Below are 21521 nucleotides of genomic sequence, written 5' to 3'. Positions count from 1 at the left end.
GGAAGGACTGCAGGAGAGGAAACATATAAGAAAAACAACTGCTTGAACGCATGGGTCGGGGTGGACATGATTGAGGGTGTGGACTCGAAACTACCACACCAATGCAACTACCAACAATTTGGAAATTGGTCTTGATCAAGGACACATGACAAAACTAGTGGAAATGTGCATTGGCCATGGGTGGGGGGAGTGCGGGGGGGTGAAGGGGAAAGGAGGAGCATGAATCATGTAACCATGTTAAAAATGAATATTAATAAATGTTTGAAAAAAAATCACAGATTCCAATTTTTTTAGTGGAAGAAAGGGAAAAGGAAGAAGAGAGTGGGAAAGAGACCTTGAGGAAAATGCCTTCTAAGAAATCTCTGAGACGTCCAGTGCCATGGAAAAGTAAGAGATGGTGATGGCAGTGAAGAAAACAGAAACTGAGAGCCTTGAAGTCATTTTTTAAAAACATTTTCATCTTTCCATTTGTATCCTGTCTTATGCAATCATTTGAAGATTTATTCTGATCTGAGATGAAAAACAACAGTAATTCTAGAGTTACAAGTCCTGAGTTCAAGTCCAGATCTGACATTTATGTATAAACAAAATGATCGTGAACATGTCTCCTTAAACCCCTTAATCCTCAGTTTCCTTATTTGCTAAATGGGAAAGTTGAAAATTGCACTATATGGCTTTCAAAAGCTCATCAGAACTTTTGTTCTGACAGAAAAGTGTTCTGTAAACTATAAAGTATTTCACACATTTAAGTTTTTTCTTCATTTTTATACACTTCCAGTTTTGAAAGAATAAGCAATGGAGGTTGCTGTATCAATTCACAACCCAATTTAATAAGTTTAAAACTTGGCCCTGAAATCAATTGGAAAGGGAATGGAAACACCAGAACTAAAAACTGGCCAGAATATAATAAAACAACTGAATTTCAAAGATCAAAGCAAAATCAAAAGAAGATTGGTCAAAGTGCACTCAGATAATGAAGATTTGAACCGCCTCTCTAAGAAACCAGACAAAAGTTCCCTTCCCTTCTTTCAGCATCCTCTTGTGCTTCCTGCAGAATGTTTTTTTCTAAAGCTTGATTGCCAATTTGAAGCTTTCCCTTGGTCTCTGTGGCTTTACTTTTCCTTTGCTCACTCACTGCGTCACCTTTCACTGTTCCTTATATCTCCAGGCTTAAATCATTTCTCATTAGTCCCTCTACTTTCCTTCAGGAAGCTCATTTCAAGATGGGTGGCCCAGGACACCCTATATCTTCTCAGCCTTATGGAAGAAAATCTGCAAACCTTTTTGCGTACTGTAGTATGTCAGAGATGACAAAATTCCGAAAAGCCAGCTCAGGCAAAAGGGAAGGATGAAAATAATGTGTCTTCCACGCTTCCACAAAGGATTTATCAATCAGTGCTCAGGTAAGACCCAGAAGGTTGAGTCAAGCCATATCTCTTTCAGATTCACTGCATAGCTTTTCCCAAGTCATTTGTCCTTTGGAGGCTGACCAGTGAAGAAGGAGAAGAAAATTTTGTATCCAAATCTTGCCATTTCAGTAATCTAATCTGATGGATTTTTGATCTCACAGAACTGCACCTCTCAAAGGATGTACCCATGTGTTTTGCTAGGTGTGTTGCAAAATTTTTTGAATAGTGTCATTGCATATAAAAATTTTATAAATAATTTATTTCAATATAAATTTAACTTACCCAGAATTTATACCATGCTATTTGCAAAACAAATATAACCTATTTATTATAGGTACATACTTATCTCAAAATACATCAGACCTTGAACTTGTGAGGAATGTTTTTTAATTGTTATTGCTTAGTGAAAGGAATCTACATATGCACAAATTTAAACATTCATTATACTGTTTACTCAAGGCAAATAGCATGTTGGAAGGGAAAAAAAAAGCCACTGATACAATGTTTATAGCAAAAGAGTAACCCCCTCTAAAATATACCTGACAAAAGGTCCTCCAGCTTTCCACTTGAAACATCTAGAGAAAAAGAAAACACACTGCTTCCTCAGGCATCTCATTCTGTTTTCAGACAGCTCTGATTCTTAGGGTTTCCTTATATCATGCTGAAATTTGCTTCTTTGTATCTTTGACCCATCATCATTCCTAGTTCTGCCTTCCAGGGCCAAGCAGAAGAAATCTAATTCCTCTTATACATAATAGCCCTGTAGTCAGTCAAATGGCATTTATTAAGTGCTTACTTTGTGCCAGGCACTGTTGCTAAGGGCTGGAGATGCAAAGAAAGGGAAAAAAGACAGTCCCTGTTCTCAAGTTCACAGTGTAATGAGGGAAACAAATATATATATATATATTTTTAAACCCTTGTACTTCGGTGTATTTTCTCATAGGTGGAAGAGTGGTAAGGGTGGTCAAGTGACTTGCCCAGGGTCACACAGCTGGAAGTGGCTGAGGCCGGGTTTGAACCCAGGACCTCCTGTCTCTAGGCCTGACTCTCACTCCACTGAGCTACCCAGCTGCCCCTATATTTTTAATTATTATTTATTTTTAACAATCTTTAAAATTTTTTACTTTTGAATTTCAAATTCTCTCTCTTTCCTGCCTACTCTTTCCCCTCCCACGCCCACTGAGAAAGCAAACAATAAATCATTTATAAATGTGAAATCATGCAAAACATATTTCCATATTAGCCACATCACAAAAAATAAAAAAAACAAGAAAAATAAAGAAAGTGAGAAAATTATTCTTAACTACTTCTGCACTCAGAGTTCCTTAGTTCTCTCTCTGGATGTTGTATAAATGGAGATTTTGAAGCTTGGACTTCATCCCCCCATAAGTCCCTTAGTTTTCCCAAAATTCCCTTTAGTCTCTCCTGCGCCTCCACATTTGCATTGTCACGTTATTGTTTTATATTTGGCTGTAACGCCTCCCTCTTTCTCTTTTGTTCCTGGGACCGGGCTGGTTAGTAACCTTTTAGGTCTCTGTTAGTTTATTATTAATAAAATATTCATAAATATAATATTTTGTATTTTGCATATTAATTTTAATCTCCACAAGGTGGAGAGCACTTTTCCATCATGGGTCTTTTGGAACTGTCTTGAGTCATTGTCTTGGATCAAAATACCTAAGTCTTTCACAGTTAATACTTATTACAAGATTACTGTTACTGGTTACCATGAATCTGCTTAGTAATCTGCAAACTTTTGGCCTCTTTTATTTCTTAATCCTATACCTTTATATTAGTTCAGATAGGTCTTCCCATGTTTTTCTGAAACCATTCCCCTTTGTCATTTCTTTTTTTAAAAGAACAATAATATTTATTTATCTATTTGTAGGTTTGTTACATTAAAATACCCAATTAATTCTCTGTCCCCTCCCCACCTCCATTAAAGAAGGCATCATTTAGCAAAAAGATATGTGCATATATATTACTCTATCTTACTTATTTCTATTGATCAGTTCTTTCTCTGGAAGCGAACATAGACAAGTAATTCTTCAAATAATATTTCTGTTGCTGAAATTGAACAGGCTATAAACGAATGTCCTAAGAAAAAGGCATCAGGGCTGGTTGGATTTACAAGTGAATTTTACCAAACACTTTAAGATCATCTAATTTCAATATTAAGTAAATTATTTAGAACAATTGGTAAAGAAGGAGTACTGCAACACTCATTTAATAAAACAAATATTGTGATACCTAAACCAGGAAGGGCAAAGACAGAGAAAGAAAATAATAGGACAATTTCATTAATGAATAAAGATGTGAAAATCCTAAATAAAATATCAACTTTGTCATTTCTTATAGCATAATAGTACTCCATCACAATAATATTTTATAACTGATTCAGTCATTTCCCAACTGATGAGCAAACACTCAATTTCTAACCACAAAAAGAGCTGTTAGTACAAAAAGAGTTTGTACATGAGTCCTTCTTTGCTCTCTTTGGAATATGCACCTACTACTAGTATTGTCAGGTCAAAAGATAAGCAAAGTTTTATAGCCTTTTGGGCATAGTTCCAAATTGTTCCCCAAAATCTTGGATCATATCACAGCTTCTCCAATAGTTGAGTAGTGTTATATAAATATCAAGAATGTATATGGATAGAGAGGGAGGGTGAACTAAACTGGATACTACCACTGATAATTGTGTGACAGCAGTGGAGTCCAGATAGGTGGCTAGGGCAAGATCAACTGAGGCTTGCCCTAGCTAGATGACGTGACACGTCCCTCCTTTATAACAGTGCCCAGGCAGGATCCTTCAGGTCTATGGAAGGTATCCCTTCAGGTCCCACCTGGGGTTGATTGATAATGGATATGGCCTCTATTAGCTTGGTAACGGTTTATCTGACAGTGTATCTCCCTTCCCAGAGAAGCTATGAAATAACCACTCCAGGAAGGTACTTAAAAGGCTTTATCTATAATTGGCAAAGATGGGGTATTGGGGATGGATAGAGGAATTGGGAAACCCTAACTAATTTGGTAACGATAAACCCTCAGAGCTGTAGGCAGGTTAGTTAGCTTCTCTGGCTCAGCTTGGCCAAAGTCAAACCAGAGTAAGCAAGCTGCTGCTTGATGTCTTTCAGCTTCTTCTTCTGTCTGCTAGATGTTATGCCTAAACAGCCTTCAGGTATACCACCCCTTCCACCCACTTCTTCTTCTCCTGCCCACTTCCCGGATCCCTCCTGGACCCTGGGAAACCTAGATATCTATAGATGATTTGGTTTCCTAATATCTAGGGGCAGTAGAATCAGAAGAGTGATGGTCTGGATTCAGGTTGACAATGCTAGTAAGGTATAAGACAGGAGGATCTTGCAAGGTTGAGCTCAGCAAGTCACCAATCCCAAAGACCAAGATCCACAGATCTCAAGTCCAAGGGAAGGAAAGGAACCCAAAGTCAGGTCTGCCAGGGTATTTTATACCGCCCTGGGCCAACTGCTTTCTCCCCTGTTCTCACGGCCCCTGGGAACATTCCAAGATCCAACGGACCTCACCCACTAATCAAGGATAAGATTCTCTGCTCCCAGGGTTTCAATATAACAGTAGTGTACCTATTTTCAAAGAAATCAGAGTTGTTTGCCATTTCCTTCTCTAATGTCTCTTCATTTTACAGATGAGGAAACTGAGGCAAGCAGAGTAAAGTGACTTGCCCAGGGTCACACAGTTAGTAAGTATCTGAAGCTAGCTACCTAGATGCCCTAAGAATAACAAGAGAGGCTATTAAATACTTTGCTAAATATAAGTAGCTGTGCCAATATAATACAATTGATATTTATTTATTTACAGATTGATAGTTTGAATTTGTAAATTAAATCATAGATTTAGTGTTATACTGTTCAAATTAGCAGGCCTGGAGTCAGGAAGATCTGAGTTCAAATCTGCTCTCTGAAACTCACTAGCTGTATGTCTTTAGGCAAGTCACTTAACCCCTATTTGTATCAGTTCTTCTGTAAAATGAGGACTTATTGAAAAAGGAAGTGGCAAACTACTTTAGTATCTTTGTCAAGAAAACTTCATGAGTTCATGAAAAATCCAACATGGGCTGAGAGGTGGCACAGTAGATAGGGTGTTGGGCCTGGAGTCAAGATGACTCATCTTCCCTTGTTCAAAGCTAGCCTTAGACATTTACTAATTGTCTGACAAGTCACTTAACCCCAATTTGTCTCATTCCTTATCTATAAAATGGGGACACACTGGAGAAGGAAATGGCAAGCCAGCCCGGTATTTTTGCCAAGAAAACCACATAATGGGATCATGAATGGCCAACATGATCGTTAAAATGGAACAATAACAATTCAAATTAACAAGGAGTTATTTTCAAAAATTAGAAAAATAGCCTAGTTATTGTTCTAGGAATCTCAAATCTGTGCCTTTGCTGCTGGCTCTAGCCTGTCACATAGCAGAGAAACAATACCATTTTGTTGAGTGAATGATTGGTTGACTCCCCAGGTCAGGTTGTTGTAATCATATACTCTCTCTGTTCTTCTTTACCCTTCTAGTTTTGTGTTAATTATGACCTTTGTTCTAAGCAAATTGCTGAGTAGTCAATGATTGACTCTACAGAGAGAGCCTACTCTGAAATGGCTTCCATTTTGGAAATTAGTTCTTTCTGGTTTTGACAGCTTCATCTTCCATGATGTTTGGTGACTTCCAATTTTATTCTTAAAAAAGAATTCCTTATGAAAGAAACTTAGCCTTTAGGTAAAAAAGGCTTGGCTTCATGGTCCCACCTCTGATACATATTAGCTGGGTGACAGTACACAACTCTCTTAGGCCCCCAGTAACCTAGGCAACTCTCCAAGACGAAATTACATGAGATATCATGAAAAAAAACAAACAATACCATCAGTCTTCTTAGTACCTTAAAACCTTTGGCCTCTTTTAATTCTCAGTCCTGAACCATATTATCTAATATATTTCTCCTTGTGTTCCATCCACATTTCGTGTTGAAATCACAAATTTCTTGACACATAAGAATTAAATTAATGCCTTTGCATTCATTATCAAGGTATAAAGTGACTTGCTTTGAGAGGACCTTGTCAAGTTCTCTGTAATATTTCTCTACTTCTTTATCTTCTACAATAGATGTAAAGGTACAAGTATCTTCATGGTGGGCCCCTTGCCTGTGTTCGTCATATTGTTTTGGGGTAACAAGAGTCTTCTGGGCAATGAGCAAGATCTAGGTCAGGTTCTATCTCAGTGAATGGGGAGATCAATCCTTTCTACCTTAGAAATCTGCTCGATCTAAAACACCATCTCCCCCAAACATGGAAGTAACACCCCATATATATTTATGTTAGTCAACTGGCAGTTAGGTGGCACAATAGATAGAGAGCTGAGCCTGGGGCCAGGAAGATCTAAATTCACACATACTAGCTGTGTAACCTTGTGCAAGTTGCTTAATCTTGTTTGCTTCAATGACTTCTCTATAGAATGAACTGGAGAAGGAAATAGCAAACAAGTCCAGTATCTTTGCCAAGAAAAATCCAAATGGGGTTGCAAAGAGCCAGACATTGAACAATAACAAAATATTTAATGAGTCCACTATGTGGGGCAGCTAGGTGGCTCATGGATAGAAAACTAGATCTAGAAATGGGAGGTCTTGGGTTCAAATTTGGTCTGAGATACTTCCTACCTGTATGACCCTGGGCAAGTCACTTTACTCTAGTTGCTTAACCCTTACTGTTCTTCTGCCCTGGAACCTGTACTTAGTATTGATTTTAAGGCAGAATGTAAGTATTTAAGAAAAATAGAGTCCACTTTGTGCTGGGAACTGTGCTAAGTACTGGAGATACAAGTAAGAAAAAGAGGCACAAGGTTCACTAGAAAACATTGTATAAAAGGGCATTGAGAAGCTAGAGTAGGTACCCACCATGATCAAGTTCAGTGAGAAAGGAAGAAATAGCTAGCCTAGGTGACCTCCTTAAATGAAGGTATACAGAGGAGTTCTCTGCTCTCCCCAGGGGCAGATGATACTGATGAGCTGCAAGGCTAAAGTAACCTCACAGGATTGAGAAGTTCTTGGGGGCATGATGGAGAAATCAAGAAAAGTCCAACCAGATTCCACCTTTATTCACCCCTTGTCCTAGTAAGAATGAGGGCTACCATTGCCCCACCACCACCTCCAATATTAAACAACAATAAACAATAAACAACAGTTTAGTGCCCATGGAGCCAAGTTTCCTCAGTCTGTGTAGTTGCATATTGATTTATGGCATCCCATCCATGAACAGGGGGAGCAGTTTTAACTGTCCATTTCTGCCATCTTGACTATCTTCTTAGGGGGATAATCTCTGGCCCCCACCTCTCAAAATCCACTATTAACTTTTCTTTAGCCTTGGAGAGGTGATGACCTTCCTTCCTCACACAGTGCCTTTGCTTTAGCTATCTCCTGTATCTGGAATGCGCCCCACTCCTCACTTCTGTCTCTTGAACTTCCCAGTTTTCAAGCCTCAGCTCAAGCATTCCCTTCTACATGAGCTTATTCTCCTTTCCCTTACCTATTAACTACATGAGGCTTTTCCACACCCTCCTCTAGAGGCTAGTGCTTACCTCTTGGAGGTTGCCAGCTACCTAAGCTTTGCTGATACCTGTACAGATGGATGTTATCTCTCTCATTAGAATATAGATCCCTTGAGGCCAGGGACTATGGCCCTTTTATCTCTGTATTTATAGCACCAAAAATTTGTGCCTGTAACACATGAGGGACACCTTTAAAAAATGTTTGTTTATTGCCTACTTGCTTGCTTGTTTATGAAAAGGTCTCCTAGTATAACAGAGCCTAAGTTTGTGTGGTCTTGGCAAAATTTCTTATCTTATATAGGGATGAAATCCTTTCAGGAGTATATGAGAAATATTGTCCCCCAAATGAAAGTTTTATAGATTTCTTTCACCTACACATATTCTTTCACTGGGGACAGGATCTCCCAAATGGAGGTTTATTTTTTAAGTTGCATTATGTGTAGCAAAACTTTCTTAAATTACAGAATGTCAGGGGGTCGCTGGGAAGCACAGTGGATTGAGAACCAGGCCTAGAGATGGGAGATCCTGGGTTCAAATCTGGCCTCAGACACTTCCTAGCTGTGTGACCCTGGGCAAGTCACTTAATCTCCATTGCCTAGCCCTTACCACTCTTCTGCCTTGGAACCAACACACAGTATTGATTCTAAGATAGAAGGTAAGGGTTAAAAAAAATGACAGAATGTTGTTGAGTAATACTCTTCATGTAAGTGTTTATAGGAATTCTAGAGGGGTTTTCATAATTAGCAATATTTCCTGGAGGTACAGATGAGTTCTTCAAGTCCTCCTTGATCTAATACCCATCTAATAGTCTCCTTTTCAGCCTTTATTGATTATTCCAGAATAACAATGGAAAGCAAGTTAACCAAATGGTCCATGAATTGATGTTTTTTGTTGTTTTGAGCACAGAATATAACAGCCAACTCTTTTATTTACTTCCTTAAAGAAAACACAAGCCATTCTTCCATTTAACTGTATTTAGTTTGTGTTCTGGTTTCCTTTATAAGAATGCCAAAGTAGACACTATTCAGTTCTACTGGCAGTGTTTTGATTTATTGAACTTTGTCTAGATAAGTGAGAAAATTATTTTCAGGTCCCTAGAGCAGCTGATATTACTTAATAGTAGTCTAATGGCATTTGAGAGTCAAAAGAGGGTTTTGTCTTTACTTTAAAATTTGATTCTCACAGCCACTGTGTGAGTTAGGGAGTAAAAATGAACTTCAGAGAAATTAAGTGATTTGTCCAAAGCCAATCAGGAGACTTCATGGTGGTCTGGTGGGAACCAGAGTTGAAACAAATAAATATAAATAAATTGCAAATACTGCTAGCCTACCAAATAAAGATCAAACTTCTCTGGCTCATATTTAAATCCCTCCACAATTTGCAAACTTTTCTAACCCATCTGGACCTTGTTCATTTTATTTCCCTTCAGCCAAACTGCACTTCAGCCCTTTAACCCACCCTTAACTTCTTTACTGTTTTTGCTCAAGTTGTTCTCCATACCATGACATATTCCTCCTTCTTCTCTCATTGAATTCATGACAGTACTTTAAAGCCCACTTCATTCCCCCAATACCCCCATGCTCCCTCCCCTACCATCATGTCCAAGCTAATAATAACCTTCCTTATCAAATATCAGATGCACCTTAATAAAAAACTTAACCATTTAATATTCTATGAAGTTATCTTGGTTTTATTTTGTCTTGGCCCTGTTTTTTTCTTGATTGTTAGCCACAGGAGGGAACAGGACACATGTGATCTAAACCTTTTATCTCCCAAGAATCTAGCAGAAGGCTATATATAACACCATACCCATGGTTAAGTTGAATGAGTTTGTTTAAACCATCCTAATGATTAAAGTAAAAGATGGGAGGGACAGAAAGGTCTCTTTTAAGCTTGAGAAACTTTTTGACCTCTTTCTCATTTTCTATTAGGTTGACAGGGTAGCTGAATAACTTTCAGGGGGGAAAATGGAAACTCTCAATCAGATAGGAAATGTCAGAACTTTAGATATATATATTTTTAGATATATATTTTAAATGGGCACAGTATTGTGTAGGTCAAAAAGTGGGCCATCATATTTTCTTGGATTGGTTCCGTTGATTCTATGATTCAGCCAGGAAATCATACTCTTCCCCACTAGCTACCATGTGGTTTCTCTCTGTATTGTTTTTATTTCCAAATATTAGGTGAGTGAGTACCAAACTCAAACAAATATGAATTGTGAACTTGTGAACTTCAAAAGGTAAGTTGACACATTTGGGTATGTAAAAGTTATCAAAAGAAATAACCTTCCCCTCTAAGGTCATAATGTCATAACAATGAAAATAACAATTGGAACAAGGAATTCATTTTTGTTATGGCCAGTCAGATGAACTTGGACACCAAGACTTGCTCATAGTATTATTTATTTTGCAGCATTTCTATCATACTTTCTCGTGTTTTGTAATAATCAGTTGTGAACTATGAAAAGGAAACAAGCTGGAAATAAAAATTAATGAATGGAACTGAAACCAGGTGATATCAAGAGATAGCAGGATGCCCAATCTTACTTAACATCTTCATCAATGACCTGAGAAGAAAGGGTAGACCATTTATTTTAATTATATATGATAAGATTTGCAATTAGTCACAGATTCAGAAAATAAAAGAGAAACAGTCTGGAAAAAATGTAAATTGAGCCAACGACAACAGAAAAAATGAAACTGGGATTGGGAATTAGATATAAATGTGCAGGAGAGGACACAAGCTAAAAAGTGTAAAGCCATAAGGCCATGAATGGCCACATTGTCTTGGAATCTGACTGGTTATTTCATAGATTTGATTTATAGAAAATCTAAGATTTTCACAGTTTTTTGAGACCTGCAAATCATGCTTAAATGTTTATAGGAAGTATTCTTCTCTAACCATCTAGAATATCCTAGACCAATTTTTTTTTGAGGGATGATGAAATGAGAGCTACTTTTATGATATAATAGCATCATTCATTGTTGAAATCCAAAAATAAGAGCCATAAAAAAGCCACCCAAGCTTTTTTAACTTCATAAAAGACTCAAGTTTGGAGGATATATGTGGATGTATATGTACATATATATATATATAGGTATACACACATATATAACTTTTAATATATGTATACATGTGTATATGCATTTCTCTTCCTTTAATTTTTTCCTGAGTAATTATTTTGATAATAATATCACTTATGAGAGATTTAAGCACCCAGGCACATCAGGTTGTGAAATGAATTCTCCACTGGAGGGCATGAACAGCATGAACAACTGCAAAACATACATAATTGGCAGTCTTATCTTAATATTTCTCCCTCACCAAACCTTCCGCCAGAGCAGTAGAAAGTAATTGTGTGAATGATGTGAGTTGCATCTCATTTCTTCTCCTTGGTTCATAAGTGCTAATAACTGATGTGTCTAAAGCTCAAATAGCAGAAGTGAAAAACAATGGGATTAGCCAATATACAAGCCATCTAATTGTCCCCACAACATAAATGATCCAGAGTGGAGTGAGCCTGTCTCTTTTCTCAGTGATAACAATTCTTTGGCTGTATAATGGGAATTTAATTAAATATGCTCTTTTGAGTCTTGCCCTAAGTGTAAATCCATCTGGATTTCAATTATGTTAGAGATCTTAACATCAGTCTTAGCAATTCATATCGGTTCAACTTCAATAACTTCTGGGATTTGACTGGATACTGATACCCTTATGTACAATAGTTATTTTTTTAATCTTATGGTTGGTTTATTTACATGTTAAATAATTAAAAATTATTGATTATTCTCCATGATAAAAATAAATTTTCCTCTTGGTTTACAATTCTATATTACACACAATGAAAAACAAGCAAAAAGTTTTGTGAAAACCCATCAAAGGACTCATCTTTTTCTTTTCTTAGTACTGTTTGGTGATGAGCCAAGAAGCAATAGAAGGCATTGAAAATTCTTGATCAAATGAGGCACACCCACAATCTGATTCAGAAATTAAAATATTTAAAGATCATAACCAACATAATTTTAAAATTATAATTACAAACAACATAAATCCCTTATCTGAAGAGATAGCCCATCTTAGATTCTAAGTACTGCATTCTTCACCATATGCTCCCAAATCCACTGTATAAAAATACCAGCAATGGCCCATGCTGAAAATAAGTTAAGCATCCTTAGCTTCTTCCAACAGAAACTGGAATAACTAAGTCACTTTCCAGCATTGAGCTGGTTGGAAAAATTAAACGTTCTGATAACTTTCTGTAAAAAAATACTCTATAACCCTTGAGTTGACACCCATGGTGGAATCCAGCCATTTCCACTTCTTCTGATGACAGGAGAAAGACAACCTTGTACATCCAGGACTTAAGCCAAGGCTGTAGCAGTAGATTTTCTCTTGGGTTTGTTTCTAATGAGTTCCTTTATGATTCTCCAGCATCTTAGGATCTGCAAGTGGGGCGAGTTGTGAGATTGGAGGTGAAAAGAAGAAAACTACTCCATTATTTGCCTCCAGCACAGTGACACTGGGACCAGGTTTTTGGGTGTAGAGACAAACATGGACATCTGCTTTTCATTTCTCCTTTGATTTCCAATGGGAAATGTTTCTTATGTTGTTAGAATTCCAGGCTCATGAGATTAAAAGCTAGAAAGAACCTTAGAGACCAGAGAGTCCAAGAGATCACAGAGTCCAAGACCTTCATTTTATAGAACAACAATTTTGTTTTTCTTTTTTAAGTCTAGTACCTTACTGAGTCAGTCTCATTTGGCACAGCACATTCTGGTTCTTTTGATCCAGATGCTGTAGAGAGTTAGCTGGAATGAGGGAGGGAGGCTCTCTGAAGAGGGCCGCCTCTTGAAGGAAGGTGATGAGGGCTTCCCTCTGTTTCCTGAGGACAAGTCTCATTGCCTTTGGAGAGCTGGTAGTGGTAGCCTTTGACTTTCTCCATCCCTCTTAAGACCTGCATTTCTTTGTTCCAAGATGGCAGACATACGGATCCTTTGGAAAAGGTATAAGAAACATCATTATTTGGATAATCCAATACCTACACTGAAAAAGCCTTTATTGAAAGAGTTCCTAACCTTTTTTGTTAAGCCCTTGTCAATCAAAAAAATTTTCTAAATTATAATTACAGGCAACACAAACCTCCTTATCTGAAGATAGTCCATCTTAGATTCTAAGTAACATATTCTTTACCATATGCTCCCAAATCTACCATACAGAAATACCAGCAATGGACCATGTCAAAAATAAGCTGGGGGAGGGAAGAGGGGAGAGAAAGAACATGAATCTAGTAACCATGGAAAAATATTCTAAATAAATAAAAATAAAAAATAAATAAAAATAAATTAAGCATCCCTAGCTTCTCTCAAAAGTCACTATAATAACTAAGCTACTTCACAACATTAAGCTTGCTAGACTCATTTGGCAATCTGCTGATGCTATGGACCCCTTTACAAAATGTTTTTAAATACATAAAGTACAATCCTTAGGATTATAATGGAGACCAAATCTTTTGAAATACAGGTATGAATATATATATATATATATTTAAAACAAATTCATGGACTCAAGTTAAGAACACTTGCCTCAGGGGCAGCTAGGTGGCCCAGTGGATTGAGAGCCAGGTCCAGAGACCTGGGTTTGAATCTGACCTCAGACACTTCCTGGCTGTGTGACCCTAGGCAAGTCACTTAACCCCCATTGCCTAGCCCATACCACTTTTCTGCCTTGGAACCAACACATAGTATTCATTCTAAGATGGAAGTAAGTTTGGTTTTTTGTTTTGTTTTGTTTTTACGAATCCCTGCCTCAGGGAAATGGGACAAGATGGGGAGAATGGGTTCAGAAGCCATTCTGAACAGCATTCATGAATTCCCTGAGCAAAATAAACTAAGGCTTACAAGGGAAATTTTTCCAAGGATGACATTTCACGGTAAATATTTTATAAAAGGACTAGTACAGCTCAGTCAGATATCTGTGAATCATAAGATCATAAATACCCACAAGAGGTGGGTATTTACTCTCCAGAAAGCTATCAGAAAATGATGTTGACAGTCTGAGTCATATGTGTCTTTCAGACAACTAAGAACCCAAAGGATGGATTCAAATAAAACTTAGCTAGAAGTAGCTACAATTATCACTAGTTTGTAGAAGGATTGGACCAAACCTGGTTTGATTACAAAGAGAATGAAGGAGTGATGTACTAGTTTTTTGTGGCTAAAAGATTCAAGATTTCTTCAAAGCTTCATTTCCCAGATTCTCCACTCCTGAGTCACCTTCTAAAAGCATTTTACATATACTTACTCATTGTAGAAGGGATTAGGAATTAGAATACCTAAATCTACTGATCCTAATTATAAACTTGGGCAAGTCATTTAAATACTCTGCCCATCAGTTCTCTTCCTTAGTATAGTACTTCCCATTATTGTATAGCTTCTAGGTATTGAACTTGAAGGAAGGAACCTCAGAAGTCATCTATTCCAACAATTTCATCTTAAAGATGAGGAAACTGAGGCCCAGGAAAATGAAATTATTTTCTCAAGGCCACATAGTTAATAAGCAACAGAAATAGGATGTGAACCCAGGTCCTCTGACTTCAGTGCTTTTCCTAATGTACTATGTGATAATTCTAACAATCTCTTATTCTATTCTCTCTTAAGCAAAAGATGAAATAAGTGACAGCAGTTTAAACAAACATACCAGGTCCCTGTGGGCAGGCAGGTGACACAGTGGATAGAGCACCAGGTCTGGAGTCAGGAATATTTGAATTCAAATTTGGCGTCAGACATTTACTAGCTGGGTGACCTTGACCTGGGCAAGTCATTTAATCCTATCTGCCTCAGTTTCCTTATCTGTAAAATGAGCTAGAGAAGGAAATGTATCTTTTCCAAAAAAACTCCAATTGGAGTCACAAAGGACAGGACTGAAATGACTGAACAACTACCATGTTTATTCTCTTGTTCATCATCCCTTCCTCCTTACCTAGAATGCTTTCCCTGTTGCTATCTATTTATCTAAGTCCTACCTTTCTTTCAAAATCCATTATAGTTCCTACTTCCTTCCTGAGGTCTTTCTTGATTGTCTCAGCTTCCAAGAACTGCTTCCTCCTCTGAATTCCTATATAAGTCTACATCTGGACTACTCAATTGAGAATTAAAATATTTTAATAAAAATTTAATAAATTTAATTTAATAAAAAATGTATTTCTACTTATCAGTTTATGAGCAATCTTACCATGTAGCTAATAAGCTCCCTGGGAGCAACCATCTCTTCTTACATCTTTTGTATCTCCCAGGGAGTAAGCAGTATGCTACTATACACACAATAGATGTTTGTTTGGTTTTTTCCATTTTGAGGGTCATCATGGCCTACTGAATTGAGAGTTAGCCTCCAGACATCAAAGACTTAGATTCAAGAACCCTTTCTGATACATACTGGTTAGCCTCTCAGTGCTCTGACAGGAGTATCAAACTCAAAAAAGAAATGGATCTCTGAGTCCCACAGATTGATTTAGAAAATCACAAAATTAACATTATCTATGTCATATTGCATTTTGTTAAACATTTCCCAATTACATTTTAAAAAACCCTTACCTGTATATCGAGGTAGAAGAGTGGTAAGGGCAGGGCAATGGAGGTTGTACCTTGCCTAGGCTCACACCGTTTTTTAATAACAAATTTCTCCAATAAAGGTCTCATTTCTCAAATATGGAAAGAACCAAGTTAAATTTATAAGAATCCGAGACATTTCCCAATTCAGAAATGGCCAAATGATATGAATAGGCAGTTTTCAGATAAGGAAATCAAAAGCTGTCAATAATTATATGAAAACATATTCTAAATCAATCTACTGACCCACTCAGGTGCCCCTTCTCAACTACATTTTCATCAGTAGTCTAGGAGTTTGACACTTCTGCTCTAGGTAAGTCTCTAACGTGGTCAGTTGTAGAGAAGATGCCAGTTTGCCTTGGCAGAGAGTTTCCTCATTAGGGAAATCCTTATATCAATGAAATGCTTGTGATATAGATACTCTATCACCATTAGAGTAGCTTAATGGTCCATCTGGGGCTAGAATCCATGATTTTGGTCAAATTAGCTACTGAATTTTTGACCTTTAGTCAAAATAGCTACTTTGTGATAGAAAAATATAAAAAAGGCCCTAATCTAATCTTTATTTCTCCAAGTCATTATCCAGAAAATTCATTTCTCTTCTGCCACAGGGTAGGGACAAGACAGGGGGAAAACCAGTCAAGTCCTTTTTTTTTTTTTTTTTTTTTTTTTTTTTAAACCCTTAACTTCTGTGTATTAGTTCCTTGGTGGAAGATTGGTAAGGGTAGGCAATGGGGGTCAAGTGACTTGCCCAGGGTCACACAGCTGGGACATGTCTGAGGCCGGATTCAGTCAAGTCCTTTTTTCTTTAGTTAATGTTGCATAAGAAACATTTTAGCATTCATACAAACAACTCAATTTTCTTAGCAAAGATTTACATTTAAATAACTAATTTCAGTGCATGTAAATTGACAAATAAGATTTGGACTGTAGCCCTATGTCTGATACCTGTTACAGATCTGTTTTGATAGAGGAAATTTTATATAATAGTGATTGTCAAACTTTTTGGCCTCAGGACCCCTCCACTCTTTTAAAAATTAATGAGGACTCCAAAGAACTTTTCTTTGTTGTATGTTATGGCTATAAATATTCATTATGTTGGCAATTTAAAATGATCATTTAAAAAACTGTGAATTCATTTTAAATAATGATAATAAACCTATTACATGTTAAAAAATAAAATTTTTTGTGAAAAAGAGCTATTTTCCAAAAGAAAAAAAATAGTCAGAAGAATGGCATTGTTTTACATATTTTTGCAAATCTTTCTTCAATGTCTGGTTTCAAAGAAGATAGTTGAATTTGCATATGTGCTTCTGTATTCAATATTTTGTGATATTATTTTGGTTGAAGTATATATTAAGAAAATCTTAGTTCATAAAGAGTTGAAGTTGCTAAAGGGAGAAGATGTTAATAGGTAAATAACTTCTTTGTATTATTATAAAAATAGTTTTGATCTTACAAACTCCTTGAAAAGATCTTGGGAATCTTTAGCATATGCAGGCTGCACTGAGAAGACCTTCCCTACTCCAATAAAACATAGGCACAGTGTAATAATAGTTGTTAGTGCTATAGTCATTATGTTTGGTTTAAAGTCTGGTGGAAAATGCATTGCAAGATCCTTACAGTGGTCCAAAAACTTTACACATTACATTTTTTCAGTGAGCCTCTCTAAGTCTCCATCAGCAGAGATTGTCTTTTGTTATTTTTTTCCTTATAACTGATAGATATTACACTCAGTCATTCAGCTCCTCCTCTTTTCCCTTAAAATGGCAAAATGCCGATATTTTTGAGATAATTTATCACCATCAGATATGGGATCTTAAATAGCCCAAATGGGGTTAGAATCCATGATTGGTCAAATTTTCTGTTGAATATGCTACTTTGTGATAAAAAAAAAAAGATATAAAAAGAACCCTGATCTAATCCTTATTTCTCCAACTCATTATTAGGAACATTCATTTCTCTTCTGCCATAAGGTAGACACAAGATCAGGGGAAAACCAGATTTGGTCTGACTCTTCTACAAAACAGTGATAATAATAACTAAAATATATACATTGTAATGTATTGTAATAGCCAAAAAATACATTGTAAAGGTGGCTCAGTAGATAGGCCTAGAAACAGGAGGTCCTGTGTTCAAATTTGACTTCAGATATTTCCTAGTTGAAGTCATTTAATACCATTTGCCCAGCCCTTATAGCTCTTCTATCTGGGAACTGATGTTTACATAAATTCTAAGATGAAAGGTGAAGGTTTAAAAAAAAAAGAAAGAAAATGTTATGACTTCTGCTTCTCAGAGAAATGTGGCCATGAAGAGAGAGCACAGCACTGTTATTTAACAAGAACCCTCCTTGGAAAGTAAGGAGTAATTTTATGATGGGCAAGCTTAGATTCAAGCAACAGCAGTCACATGCTTTTATTAAAGAGAGAGTAGCATTGGCAGTTGTTAAAAGTGCAGTATCTGAATGGCTCTGCCTTCTGGAACTCAGGAAACAGATTTCCTTTTCATTAATCCATGGTTCCTCAGACGCAGATTTTCAGGGGTTTCAGACTGAGTGTGCTAGAGCCAGATGTTTATGTTCTCTATGCCTAGCGAGTCAGCCTGCCGTGAAGACAAAAATGCTACCACACTGAGGTAAGCCAAAGGCATATGTCGCTTTTCATAGGGAATGGAACGTTGTTCTCAGCTGAAAGTGCTTCTGAATTCTCTCTCCTACAGTGTTGTGTTCAATAACATCCACAGAGTTGTATGGCCTGTGAATAACACTTGATGTCAGGGATGTATTCTTAATGCAATATTTAGTTTGATTAATAATAAATTAATAAAAGGATCAAAAGCCCTTAGGTGTAAGGGCTTCTAGTGCTCACTGCTCCCTGAAGCAGACTTAGGCAAGGTCTAGGAAGTGGTGAGGGACAAGGGATGGGAAGCTGGTGTCTGGTTAGCTGTAAGGACACTTCAGTAAACTGGAGTAACTTCCAGGTCCAATCAGGCATCTGGCTAATTTCCAGCCTCTAGGAATAGGGACTAGACCTATAGTTGCATCCGTATGGGGAACTACTAGGCGAGGAAACTCCCTTTATCTCTGTGTTGGCACCCTTTTTGTTCCTCATAGTCTTAGAGAGTTGTGTAGGGCACTGACACATTCAGTGAAGAAAGGGCTCCTGGTCTTTAAGAAGACTCATCTCTCTTAAACCAACCCAGTCTTTCAGCAATCTTCCACGATGGGGATAACCAGAGAAACTGGACAAACTTTTAAAATGGCTAACGATTCTTTCTCACCTATTTCCAGCACTATCCCAGGCAACATCTATAGCCCAACAGATGGTTCCAAAATCAAGCCAGAGAGAAAGCAGGGGATCCTTCACCTGGGTTTGGCAGATAGCTCTGCTGTCAGTAGTGATCTTTTCAGTATATGTAGTGTTCTTCTTGGGTACAGAATGGGTAGTAATAGAAGATAAGTGCTGAATGGAACCCAGATTCTCCTCCCTGAATAAATAATCACAATCCAATTCAAACGCAAGCCTAGTGTGTTGATGGTACTGTTTATCAAGGTGAATGTTACTAGGGTTAGATAAGAGCTCCTGTAAACTATGACCCAACAAAGAAGAAAGCCATAATCACCAGGTTCAGGAGGGGAAGGCTGGCCACCATTTGTTGCCTGGCAGTCTATGAAGGACACTGGATGACTTCCAACAGAGTAGTCTGGTTGTTCCTTTACAACGAAAACCTATAGAAAATGAAAAGTGTAGAAAGTGAACAGTTACATTTGTTTTCAATTCTTTCTCAGTAAACCGATCAGTTCTCCAAGGAAAAGAAGAATTACCTGATCCCTCCCTAAGAAGATAGTTAACCACCATCCTTATTTTACTGTGTCTAGTAAAACAACTGGGTCTTTACTAAAATAGAGGGGTCTTGTTTCCTAGTAACTGATGATATTTTTTAAAAAATGGCAGGAGACAATGAAATTCTTCAATTAGAAAAAAAAAGGTATTACTCTTTGCATCGTTCTTGCATTGCTCAGAGGACTTATTATCTATTATACAGGAAGGTGGAGAATTAAGTAAAGATTTTGCTTGTGGCTTTACATCCAAATGAGATGGTGAAAGCTTAGCATCCAGGGAAATAGAGGAAAGGTTCTAGAGAGAGAAAGCTAAATGAAATAAGGTGTGCATCTCATTAGATAATTGGATTTTTTTTCTTTATGTCCTTGTGTTTTGTTGGCTGAATAAATTAAACCTAGATCCCCAAATGGGGCCAGAGAGTCTAGTGCCCAGGAAAGTAGAGAGGTCCTCAAGATCAGCAGCAGAGGAAATGAAGTGGTTTGAGCTCATTAATTAATTGGATTTCATCTCATGTCCTTGTGCCTTTTGTTTGGGTTGGTTTCTGCTTCTATCTGATAAATAAGTTAAGCTTCACTCCCAAAGGAGGCCAGACAACTTAGCATGTGGGAAAAGTACCAGAAATATCTGGAGATTGCTGACAAGACCAACCACCTAGGATAGATCTCATTACATTCACATTTGGATTCACATCTCACAGATAAGCAGCTTGCCTAGGTTACACTGAGCTAAAGATGTTAGCCAGGAAAGCCAGAAAAGCCCAAAAGAAGACACAGGAGTATGGGACTTAATTAAAATGAGCATAGAGGACAAGTAGAATTCTTCAGGGACCTGGAGAGTATGTCATGCTTGTGTTTCAGCCAATACCATGCAATACTAACGCAAGTACAAAAAGTAAATTGGTCTCCATCCTGGAGGAGTGTTTTTCTACTCCCCTGACTGTCAGAGGGAATGATTTGTTACTCAAAATTATGGCAGAAGAGATTAAAGGAGGACACAAAAAAGTCAAGAGGCAAAAGGGAGTTCCTCTTTGACCAGAGAACGGAAAAGAATGACCCAGGGAAGGGAGATTAAAAATCTGATATATAGAAGAGGGATAGAAAGATAGTGTGGCGTAATGGATAGAGATGTTGCTTCAGGGTCAGAAAGAGCTAGATTCAAGTACTACCTCTGAAAGTGTACTGGTTATGTGACCCTCAGTTCATTGTTTAATCTCTCATGCTCCCAGCAACTCCCTAAGTTGCTAAGTTTATGGGCAGTGACAGACCTGCCTTGGTAAGGGGAATTTTTTCACTGGGGATTCCCTTTAGTTAATCAACAAATGAAACACATTACCATTCAAAGGGAAAAATTTTTTTTAAACCTACCATTCAACAGGTACTGTGATAAGAATTAAGGAAATTTAGAAAGAATGGTTCCAGCCTTCAAAGAGCTTACATTCTAATGGCAGTGATATCACATATATAAATAGATACATACATAATGCAAGTAATCTTAGAGGGCATGGCACTAGAAGCTAATGAACTCCTAAAGATGGAAACATTTGCAATGAGTCTTTTGATTTTAAACCCTTACCTTCCATTTTAGAATCAATACTATATATTGGTTCCAAGGCAGAAGAGTGGTAAGGGCAAGGCAACGGGGATTAAGAATATGAACACTTTTTAAGAGGAAAAAAATTAAACTCTCAACAACTATTAAAGAATGTTCCAAGTCACTAATACTAAGAGAAATGTAACTTAAAATCATTCAATTTCACCTAATATACATCAGATGGTGAAAAATAACAAAAAATGGAAATATTCAATGTTGGTGGGACTGTGGGTACTCAGGTAACTAATTCATTGTTGGTAGAGCCATGAATTGGTCCGACTATTCTGGAAAACAATTTGGAATAGCAAGAGAAATTATTTAACCATTCAGATTCTTTGATTCAGTGAGTCCCCTACTTGACATATACCCTAAAGAGATCAAGTACAAAAAGGTCTTATATTTACAAAATAGATTTTAAAAGCACTTTTTACTCTATTCTTTTTAAGTTATTTCATATCCAATTATCTGTTACATATCACGCTCCTCCAGCAGAATATAAG

General features: G+C 37.2%; 1 protein-coding gene across 4 annotated transcripts in view; it reads right to left on the bottom strand.

Moving 5' to 3' along the window:
- Positions 1-11443: 11443 nt before the first annotated feature.
- Positions 11444-21521, bottom strand: part of EGF (epidermal growth factor) — a 114516-nt gene continuing 104438 nt past the window's right edge. For all 4 annotated transcript variants that reach the window (XM_044682433.1, XM_044682432.1, XM_044682434.1 and 1 more), the window contains 2 exons: positions 19211-19316; positions 11444-12977 (listed from right to left, as the gene is read on the bottom strand). In XM_044682433.1, the coding sequence (XP_044538368.1) occupies positions 12790-12977; positions 19211-19316 (294 nt within the window). In that variant the 3' untranslated portion in view covers positions 11444-12789. The remainder of the gene's footprint in view (positions 12978-19210; positions 19317-21521) is intronic.

The sequence above is a fragment of the Gracilinanus agilis genome, chromosome 6, assembly GCF_016433145.1.
Source record: "Gracilinanus agilis isolate LMUSP501 chromosome 6, AgileGrace, whole genome shotgun sequence".
Classification (NCBI taxonomy): Eukaryota; Metazoa; Chordata; class Mammalia; order Didelphimorphia; family Didelphidae; genus Gracilinanus; species Gracilinanus agilis.
The sequence above is the reverse complement of the archived record's forward strand: the minus strand, read 5'-3'. Positions and strand labels throughout refer to the sequence as shown.